Source organism: Prionailurus viverrinus, chromosome A1 (genome assembly GCF_022837055.1).
Source record: "Prionailurus viverrinus isolate Anna chromosome A1, UM_Priviv_1.0, whole genome shotgun sequence".
In the NCBI taxonomy this organism is placed as follows: domain Eukaryota; kingdom Metazoa; phylum Chordata; class Mammalia; order Carnivora; family Felidae; genus Prionailurus; species Prionailurus viverrinus.
In genome coordinates, this window is record NC_062561.1 from 237,087,983 (window position 1) to 237,102,076 (window position 14,094).

The following is a 14,094-nucleotide window of genomic DNA, read 5'->3' on the forward strand; positions in this document are numbered from 1 at the left end:
TCTGTTGGATTCCAGGGCCCCAGCTCTCTGTCCCTGGACCAGTTCCCCGCCTCCGTGCCAGCCCGGGGATCTCAGGTGCAAAACTCGTGAGGAATCGTGAGCAGGTCAGAAGCAAGTGGTACGATATAAAATTTATTATAAAACTTCAGCAAATATAAATATCTCGGTGCCCATTCCGAATGGAGCTACAGCCTAGGAAAAGAGAACAGAAAGTGGCACCAGCAGCGGGCAGGGTGTCGGGGGCCTGCTGTGCAGCTTTCAACCGGAAATGCTGGCCTTCTCTCCAACCGGTCTTGCAAAACCACCGCAACTCACGGAAAGAAGTTTAAAAACAGCACGACACGCAGAAACGAGACCTGGGGTTCTGAGGTGTGCACGTCAGCTGACGTCTGTCCGGGCAGGACCGACCACAACCTCATCAGGACAGTGGGGTTTGGGTGTCACGGGTCACCAGGCGGCTCTGGTAGAACCTGGAATTAATTCTATTGCTTTGGGAGAGAAACGCAGGAAGGAATGAGTTGAGCAGAAAAACACTCCCTTGTAAATACCTGGGAAGGACAGAACAGAGGCTACAGAAGTCCTCTCCTCCAGCTCAGGAGTCTGAAAGGGAGGGAAGCACCTTAGCACGATTTCATGTCTCCTGTTTCCAGGGCAAAGTCTGTGATGGGGACACAGAGTCGGGAGCCCGGCCCCTCCCCGGCAGGGCGGCACCCCTCGGAGGCGACACCCAGCTCTCGTCCCAGCAGCAGGTCCCAGCAAAGAGAAGCTCGCTGCTGGGGCAGGCCGAGGCGGCCCTGGGAACACCGCCCGGGAGCTGTCCCCGCCAGCTGCTTCTCCAGAGGGAGGTCGGTTGTTCCAGACCTTGGGAAGGGGCCTCCTCGGCCGGAGGGAGGCCGGCATACCTAGGGGCAGAATTTCTTCACTTATTCCTAATTCCACGGCCTTCTTTTTCCAAAGCACCTCACATTTAGCGTTTACCAAGTTCAGCTCCTTCTGTCTTTTTGACCTGATTCAGCTGGAGCACGAGGGGGACTGAGCATCACTGAGGGTCTGCAGCGTGGGCCTCCTGCCTGCCTCCATGCTTCAACCGAAAACTTGTGTGCACGTGTGCCCATGCCTGCATTCAGACCCACGATGTGCACACACACACACACGTGCGCGTGCGCATGCACACACACTCTGTCCCGACAGATGGCTGCACACAGTTCTCCCAGCTTCGATCTCCTCTGGCCGAGTTCCGATGCACAGCGCGCAGCTGACGGGGGCTGAAGACGCAGCACCCCTCGCGTTCTCCGCCCTGGAAGGGGCCCCCCGGGCCTCACAGGTTGGACGCAGAGCAGGTCTTGCAGCACCGCTCACCATAGAACTGGTGGCTGCACATCCCCTGCCGGGGCGCCAGGGGGCACCAGGGGAAGTGGTCTCGGCAGGCGCGGTCTGAAAAGCAGCGGATGCCGCGTTAGCTGGTGTCCCGGGGCAGGGGGAGGGGAGGGGTGTCCCACGGGTGCTGAAGCTGCTGAGGGCATCCCTGCAGGGGACACTCACCGTGAGCCGTTTTGGGGCAAATGGGAGGCGGGCATGGGAAGCGGGGAATGGCGTAGCAGGTACCCCACGTCTCAGGCCCACTAGGAACCGCTCCGGAAACCTGACAGCGCCACCCCCGAAAAGCCAGGGCCAAGCCGAGGGGCCCGGACACTCACCTTTCTTCTCTACGATGGGGCAGAAGTGGGTGTTGCAGGCCAGGGAGGCTGCGGGCTTCTGGTGCACGAAGCAGCCTGGGGCCGGCCGGCCGCCCGCCAGGCACTGCACGGCCCTCGTCTGCACGCCACCCCCACAGCTGGCCGTGCACTGCGGGAAACAGGTGCACAGCAGTCACCCACGGCCGTGGTGCCGGACCCTGGAAGGGTCACCCTCCCTTCCAGGCTTCCCCCTGCACCCAGATCCCCGGCGACTGTGGGGGGCTGACCAGATTCTGGATTAACCCCAGGTGTGGACACAGGGGACAAGGATCTGGAGCTCTAAAACGGCCTTGAGCTGTGCATGGTGTTAGAACACAAGGAAACTGGTGCCTATCTGGGGGTACCAGGAGGTCCCCGGGGCCTGCCCAGGTGACGGGTCAGGCATCAGAAACAGTTGCCCTACACGGACTGCAATCACCAAGGCACCTTTTCTGGGGCTCTTTCCTGGGAAAAACTTGACAAGCCAACTACCCCAGAGGCTTGAGAAAACCAAGCCCAAATTCCCGGACTCTGGATGCCTGCTTGGAAGCGGTGGACCAGTAGCCCGGATTCAAGGGCATCCTCCTGAGGGCATTGTTCTGAAACACGTAGGCCCTGCCACCTGAAGGCAACCGAGCACAACAGAGTCAGGAGGAGCCTCGTGTTGGGCTCACTCTTCACCAGCCGGCCGGACGCATACCCCACCGACTACGAGAGCGGGTCCATCTGAGCTCAGCCGGGCGCAAGAAATCAGGGGATGGGCGACCAGGGGGACAGAGCAACCAACGCCAGCAGCAGCACGTCCGTCCAAAAGGAGAGCTGTCTGATGTCTCGCCTGAATTATGTAGATTGTGCTCAAACAAGGCTCCTGGTTCAAAAGTGTCCAGAAAGTAGCCGACGAAGGAGCACCTACAAGAAGACGGGGTCAGATGACACCGGGGATGCCTGGGGTGGGCGAGCCAGATGGTTGCTGGGAAATGCAAGGACAGATCCGTGCAGCACCGGGGCGCCCACGACACGGGCTGCTGCCCGAAACGCACGAGACTGCAGGCCGGGAGCCGTTCAAGTCAGCGAGCCCCGGGGCTGGTTTTCCAGAGCTGAGGTCAGCTTGCAAGTGAGAAGCCAGCGGTCTCCTGCTTCCTTCCGGGGACGTGCTGTGAGCAGAGGCTCCGTCGAGGTGGCTTTTTTCAAACCCCCTGGGGTAGGCGCTCTGATGGCGGGGGTCAACATCTTTGTGGATCCAGAGTCCTGAAAAGTCTGACGCTGGGGGGCTCGTTCTTTCTTCTCTTCTCTTCCCCTCTTTAGGTAAAGGCTGGCCGGGCCCCTGGCGGGGAAGAGCCAGGCTCCAGCCGATAAGCACGTGGGGCTGGAACATTTCGGTGAGGTCACCCCCTTCTCTTCAAAAACCAACCTCAGCGACAGCCGTCAACAGCTCAGACTCAATACATGACTACAGCAACCGGAATAAAACGTCACGGGCAGGTTTGTGTCCGGTTTCTGAATTATCAGGCCCATCCACGATGGAGACAGATGTTCCTCGCTGCCTGTGACGTCCGTCTGAGCGTTCAGCACCGCCACACCTCTGGTCTTTGCGCTTCGCACTCTAGGGCCTTCGGAGCCCCTCCCGGCTGTGCCGCAGGGTTCACGCTGGCCCCGTGTGTCCACGTCTGTGCGCGTCCACTACCTCTCTGCAGAGAGCGGAGTTCTTGTCATCGGCAGCACGGCGCGGGGCTCCCTCCAGTCCCGCTAATGACGTGTCTAAACCAAGAAGCGAGAGATCTGGCCATCGTCTTTGTCACGGAAACGGTGCTGAAATCGTTAGGAAGGGAGTGGATGCTTTGTCATCGACTCCTGCGTTCACAAATAGGGGTCCCTCAGCTCCCAGGTGCCAGGCGCTGATCTAGGTGCCAGGGACCGAGCGGTGGACACAGGTGAGTCGCTCCTCCTCAGGATGTAACGTCCCGACTTGAGCCGAGGTCCTTCACACTCAGGGAAACAGACCCTGGAACCTGGACGGCAAAGTCAACGCTGATGGCGTCTTCCTCAGTCCCATGAGGTTTAGCTTGCGCATTTGAGGCGATTCTTCCCGCTGATGGCGGGACGCCGTGCTGCACGGCGACCTGCGCTTGTCTGTCAACCTACACGTGACCACAACTGCGGCAGACATCTGTCCGGACCCCCGGCTGCTGGCTCCAACCCCCCAGCAACGGTTCTCAAACTTGAGTCTGCATGTAAGTCACCTGCTGGCCCCACCCCCAATCTCGAACGTCAACAGCCTGGGGGGAATGAGAACCTGCATTTCTTTTTTGTTTTTTAATATTTTTAATGTTTATTTATGTTTTAGAGAGAGAGACACAGAGGGAGACACAGAATCCAAAGCAGACTTTAGACTCCAAGCTGTCAGCACAGAGTCTGAGGCAGGGCTCGAACTCATGAACTGTGAGATCATGACCTGAACCGAAGTCCTGATGCTTAACTGACTGAGCCGCCCAGGTGGCCCGAGCACCTGCATTTCTAGCCATGGTGCTGCAGTGCGGGCTGGGTCACGTTTGGAGAGCCACTGCTCTAGGTGATCAGGACCCTGTTGGCCAAGGCCCTTTCCTCTTGTGTTTCCATTTCAGAGCCGACTCAAGTCACATCCAAGTCTGATGAGAGCGTGTGCAGAGCTGGTGTGCGGCCCGACGTGACCAGGGGAGCTGCAGGCTCATAAAGGGGCCTCTGTGGTCACCGAGAGCCACATGCCCTGCTCCCCACCCAGCCCGGCCTGCCCGGCTTACTTCTGCCCCCCTTCCAGGGTCCCTGCTGCAGACTCTCGGAGGGCACGGTGCCCTGACTCCAGAGAAACCTCGGGTGGGCTTAGAGCCCTTGTGGGGCAGAGCCCTTGTGGCTCTGCAATGTTCGCAGAGGTGTTTCTTCAAGGTCGCGCCTCTTACCGATGCCAAAACTCCGCAGGGACCAGGGCGCCTGGCACGTGGGCCATTCTGTGTCCGTCTGCTGAGGGGACACTGAGGCAGCTCCTGCTTCTGGTGCGGGTGGGCACACAATGGGAAGCAGGCACATCGCCCTCTGTGGGGCGTCCCTGGGCTGGTCGCCCACCGTCCCCAGCTCTTCCCGGTCCCTGGTCCCCGTCCCTCAGCTCTGTACACCTGCCTCCCTCCTCCGGGGCCGGCGGCCACTCACAGGTGCGCCGGAACTCTTTCCAAGACCACCCAACTAGACTAGGGGCCTCGGCAGCGGGGAAGTCAATGCCGGGTCCAGGGGGACGGTCCCCCCACCGCGAGGTCAGCAGGCTGGGTCTTCTTGTCACTCCAGGATGAAACAACCTCCCCGCAAGTGACGGCCTCTTCCCGTGTGTCAGTCTCCTGCTTCCGGGGGTCTGACTGCAGGACCCGCTAAGCACATGTTTCCAGAGCACCGTAATCCTGGAAAGCCTCTCCCTTTTGGGTTTCTTCTGTTTCGGTAACAGCCCCTGAGTTTTCAGGGACATCCCGTACCAGATGCACAGCATATGCCCTGACAGACGAGTGGGGCAAAGTGATCCGGACCCCTGGCCATTATCAAAAAATCCAGACAGATGCATTTTCACAATAACGTCTGGCTCTGGGTGTGTTTTAAATTACAAGGATCACTCTTCCTTTGTGCCATTGGCCTCGATGGAAAAAGGCTGGTGACGCCTGCCGACCGGTAGCTCACGGCGGATACTTTGGTAGCTCGAGGCGGATACTCTGGCTGGCTTTATCCCAAGGCACATTCCTGCCCCCACGTTCACAAGAACCACGAGCACCACAGGGCGTCCCGCTGGCCAGGGCTCAGGTCCAGAGTCAGGGACAGCAAGTGAACAAATCCACCATAATGCCTGAGATCTCACACCTTCCTTTTTCCATCGTGACACCCCTCCTGCGAGACGCTCCTCCCGTGTCCCCCTCCTGGCTGGGTGCTCCCTCTCCGAGCCTGCAGCCTCTGCCCCCCGCCCCCCACCCGCCCAATCACTCGCCACTGTCCCAGAGAGCGGGTCTACTCGGGTCAAGACGGGCTAGCGCAGCCTCAACGGCCTCGTCACCACAACCTCTGCTCTGAACACAAACGGAGCAGGGAATTTTCACACAAATCTAGTGGCTTGCAAATACAGACTCCCTCCGACTCAGCCAGTGCATACTGTGACCCTATCCGGTAACGTCAGCAAGAAGGTCCCTGATCCCTGTGCACCACCCAGGACTGGAAGACGAAGAGAGCAGAGGAGCAGCGGATTCTTAGAGGTGGGCAGGCGACTGGATGTCGGGGTGCAAGGAGCCTGTGCATTCTGTGTGTACCTGTGTGTGTGCATGCTTGTCTGTGTGGGTATGAGTCTGTGTGTGTACATGTCCGTGTCTGCGTGCCTGTGTGTGTACCTGTGTGTGCCTATTGCTTGTGTACATGTGCACGCCCACATGCATGTATGTGTATTTGTTACAACTTTTTTTTAATTAAAAAAATTTAAAAACATTTTTAACATTTATTTTTGAGAGAGACAGAGTGCGAGCAAGGGAGGGGCAGAGAGAGAGAGAGACACAGAATCAGAAGCCGGCTCCAGGCCCCACGCTGTCAGCACAGAACCCGACGTGGGGCTCGAACTCACAAACCGTGAGATCATGACCTGAGCCGAAGTCGGACGCTCAACCGACTGAGCCTCCCAGGCGCCCCTGATACAACTTTAATATTCCTGCCCTAATAACTGCCATGATGGAAAACCATACTGATCATCAGTGGACATGGCCCCTTGCCCCCCAGAGCGAATGGGTTTCCAGGTCAATTGTGCATCCCTGGAACGAGCCAGGCCCCCCACTCCATCCCAGAGGACACACTCCCATCTCTGTCATATAGCATCAGACAGTCCAACAGGTGTTCACATGTAAGCCATTCCCAGACCAAATCAGCATGGGAACCGCCTGACCCTAAAGCCCAAATGACCAAAATGACTGAAGCCGGTCCTACTAGGTAATCTTCCATGAAATGTGATGATAAGCAAAGCCATTTAAATCAACAGAAACCCTGAAGATCACGTGATAGAAACCACGAGCTTGCAAGGGTTACAAGAACGAACCTGTCGGGGGCAGCGTTCAGCCAAGGACTGGCCCTCCATCACGGCCGACGATTCCCCACCATTTGAGGGCACAGTCTTGAGTGCCAGTGCTTACAACACATAAAACCCCTTGAGTTATTACTCCCAAGAAGGAACATTCTCAGAACATAATAGATGAATCACCCTGGATAAAAACTTCAGGCAGCTTATGATAAAAATGACTTATTAGACAAACACACCGAACATTTCAGACTGGAAAAAGCTAAGCAGGATGTATTTTCGGCTTTAGGTTTTGGGGTAAATGAAATGATGAGGAATCTTAGTTTTCTGAATTTTCCCACGGTCCCCGAATTGAGACAGCGGGGTGAATGCTGGCGTGGCCGGAGGCTAGGAGCCACTGGAGCCACAGGAAGGAGACTCGGGGTCCCTGTTGACAGAAGGACAGTGGTCTCGGGGACCACCTCTGTGTGTCTCTGACCCATATCTCCCAAGGGACAGAGAAAGTGAGGCCTCTGCCCCAGAAACAACTTCACTCAGCTTGTCCGCTCGGCTCTTGCTTGATCGAAGTGGAAAGACCACGCACCCACAAGAAAATCAACGGGGGCCGCCTGGGAAAACGCTGTAGTTATTGGTACTTTTTGTCCATTTAAAATAGAAAATGCTTGAGAAGGATAGCGTTCTCAATGTCGCCTGCTCCAATAATTTCAACTAAATCATTTCTCATTTAAATACTTTTAGGAGGGGGGTTCATAGATTTCTAAACGCAAGAGCTATTTCAGGTTTGAAGACCCACAGAACCAGACGATGGACCACGCGTCAGGGGTTCCGCGTGGGGGGCGCCCAGAGGCTGGTGGCCACCCCACATCCTTCACCCTCCTCCCCTCTGTCTCCTCTACCTTTTTATCTCTTCAGAAAGAGGAGGGAGGCCAAGACGGGCCGCCATGTGCAAATTAGAAAGAGCTCACTCCTCTGGCCAGGCCAAAAGATGAGTCAGAAGACACTCCCTGCACCTGCTCATGGGGACGATGGACTGAGCGAGAGCCCCTCTCTCCCGGGCAGAGCAGCAGAGAACAGAGTCCTCGGGGTTTGGCCAGTGGGAGTGGCTCAGGGTGTCTCAGCCCCACACACCCCTCGGGCCTGGGTGCCCCCTGAGCCAAGAGCAGAAATACCAGCAGGAGAAGAAGGATGAGGGGACCTGGGACAGGCAGGGATCCGAGATAAAGGCTGGCGGGCAGAACCACGCGAGAAAGGGGAGCCGAGCCCCAAGGTGAGGGTTACCGGGAACCCAGAGTAGGAAACAGGGAGAAGAAAGAGGGGATGACCGCAGTAACGGCAGGATTCTTCCCTAAAGTCAAAGGCAGTGTGGAAAGAGTAAGGCGGGGGGGGGGTGCCAGCACGGAGGAGCTCCGTCGGCCTGGGCTGGCCTCGCCTGAGGGTCCAGGCAGCCCAGGGCAGTGCAGCGCGCCGGACCCCCTTCCCACGTGCACGGCCTCGGGGTTACCCGGGTAGAACCCGCAGTCACCGACCTCCTCCAGAGCTCGTCCTTGGTCCCCGTTCACACTCACCTCTGGGGCAGTCTGCCCAGCTTTTGCATAAAACGAAAGCATGATGTTTGCCTACACTTAAGTGGGCGACGACTTCGAACAAGGCCCACGTGCCCTAAAAGGGTCAGTGACATTTGGAGCCCAGCCTCGGAAAGCTGCGCCCGCACCCAGGAACCTGGGCGTCGCACCTGCTCTGGAGAGAAGGGTCGGGGCCCGGCTCTGGGGGTTGGGGGGGCACCCTTTGCAGATGTGCGCCCGCCTACGCCAGCGGCCCACCCCCCAGGGCGGGAGGCGTGGTCACGTAGTGTCGCCCTACCTGAGACCAGGGCGAGGCAAACCAGCTGGCCCGAGGCGGGCCCGCGGCTGCATGCGGGGGGTGCCCGGGACAGGGAAACGGGGCGCAGGCTCGCTCTAGCTCCACACTTGGCCGCGGCAAGTGCAAGCACTTCTTTGAGGCCAGCTCTCGGTACTTCCCAGAAACGTGCTTTTCAGCACATTTCAAGAATCTTCTCTGTGTTCCTCGTTCACACGTAACAGAGCACTAAAAATAAAGCAAAAGCCGTGAGCGAACAGTATTTCTTTGGTGGCGGCTTTTCGCTACGATCGGTGAGTCAAACTGTCTTCGGATTATATCCGCTTGAGCATTTATGTAACTGTGAAAACTGAATGAGATTTATTGGACCTTGGCATTTTAAAAAGGCATTACGGTGTATCACGTGGAGAGGAGGATGTGAAGGCACAGCGTTCGGGGGCCGAAGGAGGGGCAGGGCAGACAGAAACCATGAAGGGAGGAATTCTGAAGCTATCGTTTCATGAGAAGATAACACGTTGGGTTGCATCCGATACTGGAATGTGCGGAAACGTAATACAGCGCCCGCCCCCAAAGCAGGGACCGGCAGGGGACCCCCGGGGCTCACGAGTGTGCCTCAGAAAGCCGAGAGAAGGCGCCAAGTCTGCTCGGGGCACAAATGCGTTCTCTCCCGGTCGGGGGTGCTCTGAGCCCGGGGCAGACGGCGCACAGCGGGCTGAGATGAGCGATCCGGGGTCACTGGGTCTCCGGAGAGAAATCCCTGTCCCCCGCGATGAGGCCCGGAGCTGGCGAGTGGGGGACGCTGTGCTGGGCGGGTGACTCCGCCCAGGCTCAGCGTGTGCAGATCACATCAGCGCAGGGGCCCGGGTTCCGGCCTCACACTCGCGCTCAGGCTGAAAGGTGTGCGCCTGTGTGTTTCCTGCACTGCGGGAGCCCGTGCCCTGTGCGGAGCTCAGTCTCCAGCGCGGAGACTTTCCACCGGGTGGCTTCCTTCCTGTGGGCTCGGCCTTCAGGGACACGCACAGAACATGCAGTCAGTCCTAGGAGAGTCTAGGCTCCCAGGTGGGAGAGAACCAGAGTGCCCGGCTGGCAACTGGCAGGCTAATTCCAGGGCCTGGATGGGGGTGGGGGGTGGGGCACGGATGGAAACAGGGCCTCGGTGAGATTCCAGGCCCGGCTGGATCCATTCTCTGTCCTCCTGAGCAAGGTCATTCGAGGTGTGGGTGGGAATGAGCCCAGCTGGCCCGAGGAGGCCGGGACAGGGGAGCTGCTCCGGGATTAGTCTCTCAGTACCCTGCGCGGGGGTGACGCTGCAATTCCGTGGGCTGCTCTCTTTCTGGTGTCCTTTTTGACCCTAGTGACACCTACACGTCTGGGTTGAGGCACAGGGAGATTAAGGAGCTGCCACCACCCTCAGGGAGCCCCTGGGTGCCCGCGGCACAGGTGTAGGGGCCTGGCAGGGGGCCCTTCCCAACACCCCCTCCCCAGGGTCGGAGGCTGCGCCGGGCACCCTCACGTGGGGTCACGCCACCGTCAACCCTCATGTTCCCACCTGTTAGCGTTCGGCACACTAACAACACATCAATTCCTGCAAAACCAACATGAGCAGTTTCTTCCCCAAGTGCGGCAACTGCTCACGGAAACGGCTCAGGAAACGGTCCTCGTCTCTTCCCAGGCCAGTCCGCCTTCTTCCCGCTCTGCACTACAGGGACACGGCCCCAGGAATGGCTACGGCTGCCCTGGGGCTCGGTGGGTCCCCAGGACCCCGTCAGCGTGATGAGCGTCCCCAACCCGTCCTGGCCTCGAGACGGGGTGGGTGACGGCCCCGTGGATGCCGCTGGGCGAGCGGTTCGAAGGACGTGATCAGAAAGTCCCCAACATGCCAAGGAGGGGAGACCGGAGCCCAAAAGGGTGGCCTGAGCTGGAGAACCCAGACTCGGAGGAAGAGGAGCGGGAAGCAGTGAGAGCAGGGGAGGGGGCAGCTGGCCGACCCGGTGCCGAATGCACCGGCTCCAGGAGCACCCACCTGGGACCAGGCGGACACCAGCCACTGCAGCTCCATCTGCTTGTGGCAGCGCTTAAGCAGACAGACTTCGTGAGTCCTAGGCTTCGGCTCGGAGCTGCAGACCGCGTCCGGCAGCAGCTGCGGCCTGGCCACGGGGCTGGTGCTCTTACAGGCCACGGACCTCTTCCTCCACCCCTTCCCGCAGGTCCGGGAGCACTGTGGGAAGAAAAGGGGCCGAGTCCCAGCGAGGCGTCCGTCGGACCCACCCTGAACCCCCCCGCCCCCCCTGCAAGGTCCAACCCAGCTCTGAGATCGGCAGGCAGGGACCCAGCTGCCGCCCCCCACACCAGCCCGGCCCCAGTTACCTCCGCCCAGGGCCCCGCGCTCCAAGCGGGCGGGCAGCTCCGAGGCTGGCAGGCCCGTCTGCTGGACGGCATGGGCTGCGGACACAGGCTGGCCGCCACCCGCTCGGACGCGAAGCGTGCCCGTCGCGTGCACTGGACGAGGCGGCTCTGGGTGCCCCCACCGCAAGGCTGGCTGCACGTGCTCCAGTTCCCCACGGACCAGCTGGGAGGGGACAACGGCACCTCGGTGAGGGGCGCCGCCCGTGCGGGAGACACGGCCGCGCCAATCCCACCCACGGCCCACAGGCACACCGTTGTTTCCAGTCGGCAGCTCGGCAGCCTCTCCGGTCCCTGCTGCCTCTCACCTTCCCGATTAGCCCTCCTGCCTGTGTTTCTCTCCTCCCCTGCTTTCAGTTCACCGGCACAGTGCTCTCTCCTCCCCTCTAGCTGGCTTTTAGGGGGACACTTCACGCACGTGCAAAAGGAAGGCCCTCTGTGTCCCCATCCACCCGCCTTCAACGATCATCAACTTACACCTCCAAACCCTGCAGCACGTTGACGAAAATTCTGGATGCATGTGGATTTCAATTGCATCTCTGCAAGATGCAGACTCTTTGTTGTTGCTTCTAATTTTTTTTAACTTTATTTCGATATAGAGAGAGAGACAGAGAGAGACAGAGAGAGAGAGCACAAGTGGGATAGGGGAGAGAGGGAGGGAGAGACAGAATCCCAAGCAGGTTTCACACTCAGTGCAGAGCTCAATGCGGAGCTTGAACTCACAAACCGTGGGAGCATGACCTGAGCTGAAATCAAGAGAGTCGGAGGCCCAACCGACTGAGCGACCCAGGCACCCCGAGGATTCTTTGGTTTTTATTTATTTTTTTAACTTTTTAAAATGTTTTTATTTATTTTTGAAGGAGAGAGAGACAGAGCACGAGCCGGGGAGAAGCAGAGAGAGAGGGAGACACAGAATTCGAAGCAGGCTCCAGGCTCTGAGCTGCCAGCACAGAGCCCGATGCGGGGCTCGAACTCACGAGCCATGAGATCATGACCTGAGCCAAAGTCGGACGCTTAACCGACTGAGCCACCCAGGCGCCCCTGTTTGGTTTTGAAAACATAACCATAATACCTTCGTGGCACCTAAAACATTAACGTGATCCTTTACTATCATTAAATATTCAGTGTTTCCTTGCCAACCGTGTCATAAATGTCCTAACTTGTTAATCTGCTTGGTGGAATCCAGACAGAGTCGGTCGGCACTTTGCAACTGGCTGGTATGTCTTTCTTCTCTTTTAGTCTATCGGTTCTTTCTTAATGTATTTTTCTATTGGATTGATTGGTTTTAGACACGATACCGCTCGCCTTGCTGAGTCTCCACAGTGGCTTCTGATGATCGCAGGAGTCCCCAAATTACATCTCTGTGGTTTCACTTAACATGTTCTTCCGTCCTCTGTACTTCCTGTAACTTAGCAGCTGGATCCAAAGGCTTCATTGGACTTAGGTTCTATTTATTTATGTATGCATTTTTTGTGAGAAGACTTCAGATGTGAGAACTTCCCAGTAGGAGGCCCATAAGGCCTGGTCATCTTTCTTTCAATTTGATAGACGCTGTCGAGAATGTTCTCCCTGAAAGCAAGTTGTTTTTTTTCTTTTCTGATTCTAGAAGTATTTCTTGTTGATGTGTATGTCGGCGGGTGACGGAGGGGGGATGGCTTCAGGTCCAGGCTCAGCCGGGGCGCCGCTATTGGGTCTCAGATAATCTCGCGAATGTCTACGAAGCCACCCACTGGCTTTGAACCAGCCCATCTGCAGGAGGGCCTAAGATGCATGCTCCGGGTGGGGGGTCATCTGAGGCAGGAGGGGCAGGAGAGGAAATGCGGCTCAGAGACACGGGTTCGTGCGGCGAGAAGGCAGCCATCTGGCCTCTGAGAGGACACGACGACTCTCACTCCTAGTTTCTTCCGTTCAGGGTGTTCAGGCAAAACTTGGAAATTCTGCAGGTAACTCTGAGGCCCAGCGGGCTCCACATTGGCTCTATGAGCCTCCTCCCACAGACTGTACCCCGACAGTCACACGTGAGTCCAGCAGAAGCCAAGAACGCTTGGGGGAGAGCTCGTGAGACGCCTCTCAGAAACACCCCGTATCAATGCGAGAGGCTCTGTGAGGACTCCAGCCGGGGACCCAGCTGATGCAGACAGACACACAGCGTGGAAGATAGGGACTGTCCAGAGGGCACCCCTGGGATTATCCCTCACACTCATTTCTTCAGGGTCGCTCCCTCTCTCTCCGAGTATGGCGTACATTTAAACAATTCTATGTTTTTGGTTTATTTATTTTCAGAGAAGGAGTGAAAGCAGGGGAGGGGAGACACAGAATCTGAAGCAGGCTCCAGGGTCCGAGCTGTGAACGCAGAGCCTGATGCAGGGCTTGAACCTATGAACCATGAGATCATGACCTGAGTTGAAGTCAGATGCTTAACAGACTGAGCCACCCAGGCGCCCCCATTTTTTTAAAGCATAGGTAAGGGCAGGCAATATATGCAACTCAAAAAATTTTTTTTTGATGTTTATTTATTTTTGAGAGAGACAAACAGAGAGCGTGCAGGGGAGGGGCAGAGAGAGAGAGAGGAAAACACAGGATCCGAAGCAGCATCCAGGCTCTCAGCTGTCAGCACAGAGCCCGTCACGGGGCTTGAACCCATGAACCGTGAGATCATGACTTGAGCCAAAGTTGGACGCTTAACCGACCGAGCGACCCAGGCGCCCCATATGCAACTTTTAAATTCGGCGTTTTAAAATACCAATGTCCAAAACAAGCATTTTGCTTACACTGCAAAGCCTCCGTGGGCGTATTTTCAGTCTCTCATGTTTCACTCTGTGGACCGAGGTGCAGGCCCATCTAAGGAAGGTAACAAAGGCTCCCTGCTCCAGGACGCCCATGGGCACCAAGAAGCCTTACCAGTTCTGGGGCGCCGTGCCTGTCAACACGTCTGAGCAGAACGACCAGGACTTTTCCTCACGCTCTCAGAGGGGCCATGACCCAAACACTCGTCGAGCCAATGCCCGGACTCTTGGGAAAGTTGTCAGGACGGATTAGGCGTTAGGCTGATGGGACGCG

At 57.7% G+C, this 14,094-nt stretch overlaps 1 protein-coding gene across 1 annotated transcript in view; it reads right to left on the minus strand.

The window, feature by feature from the left end:
* Positions 1–188: 188 nt before the first annotated feature.
* The window catches only part of ADAMTS16 (ADAM metallopeptidase with thrombospondin type 1 motif 16), a 160,268-nt gene continuing 146,362 nt past the window's right edge, over positions 189–14,094 (minus strand). Inside the window, exons 19-23 of the mRNA XM_047857701.1 lie at positions 10,999–11,200; positions 10,655–10,849; positions 8,635–8,859; positions 1,698–1,845; positions 189–1,434 (exon numbers count right to left, since the gene is read on the minus strand). Coding sequence (XP_047713657.1) covers positions 1,319–1,434; positions 1,698–1,845; positions 8,635–8,859; positions 10,655–10,849; positions 10,999–11,200 — 886 coding nt within the window. The 3' untranslated portion in view covers positions 189–1,318. The remainder of the gene's footprint in view (positions 1,435–1,697; positions 1,846–8,634; positions 8,860–10,654; positions 10,850–10,998; positions 11,201–14,094) is intronic.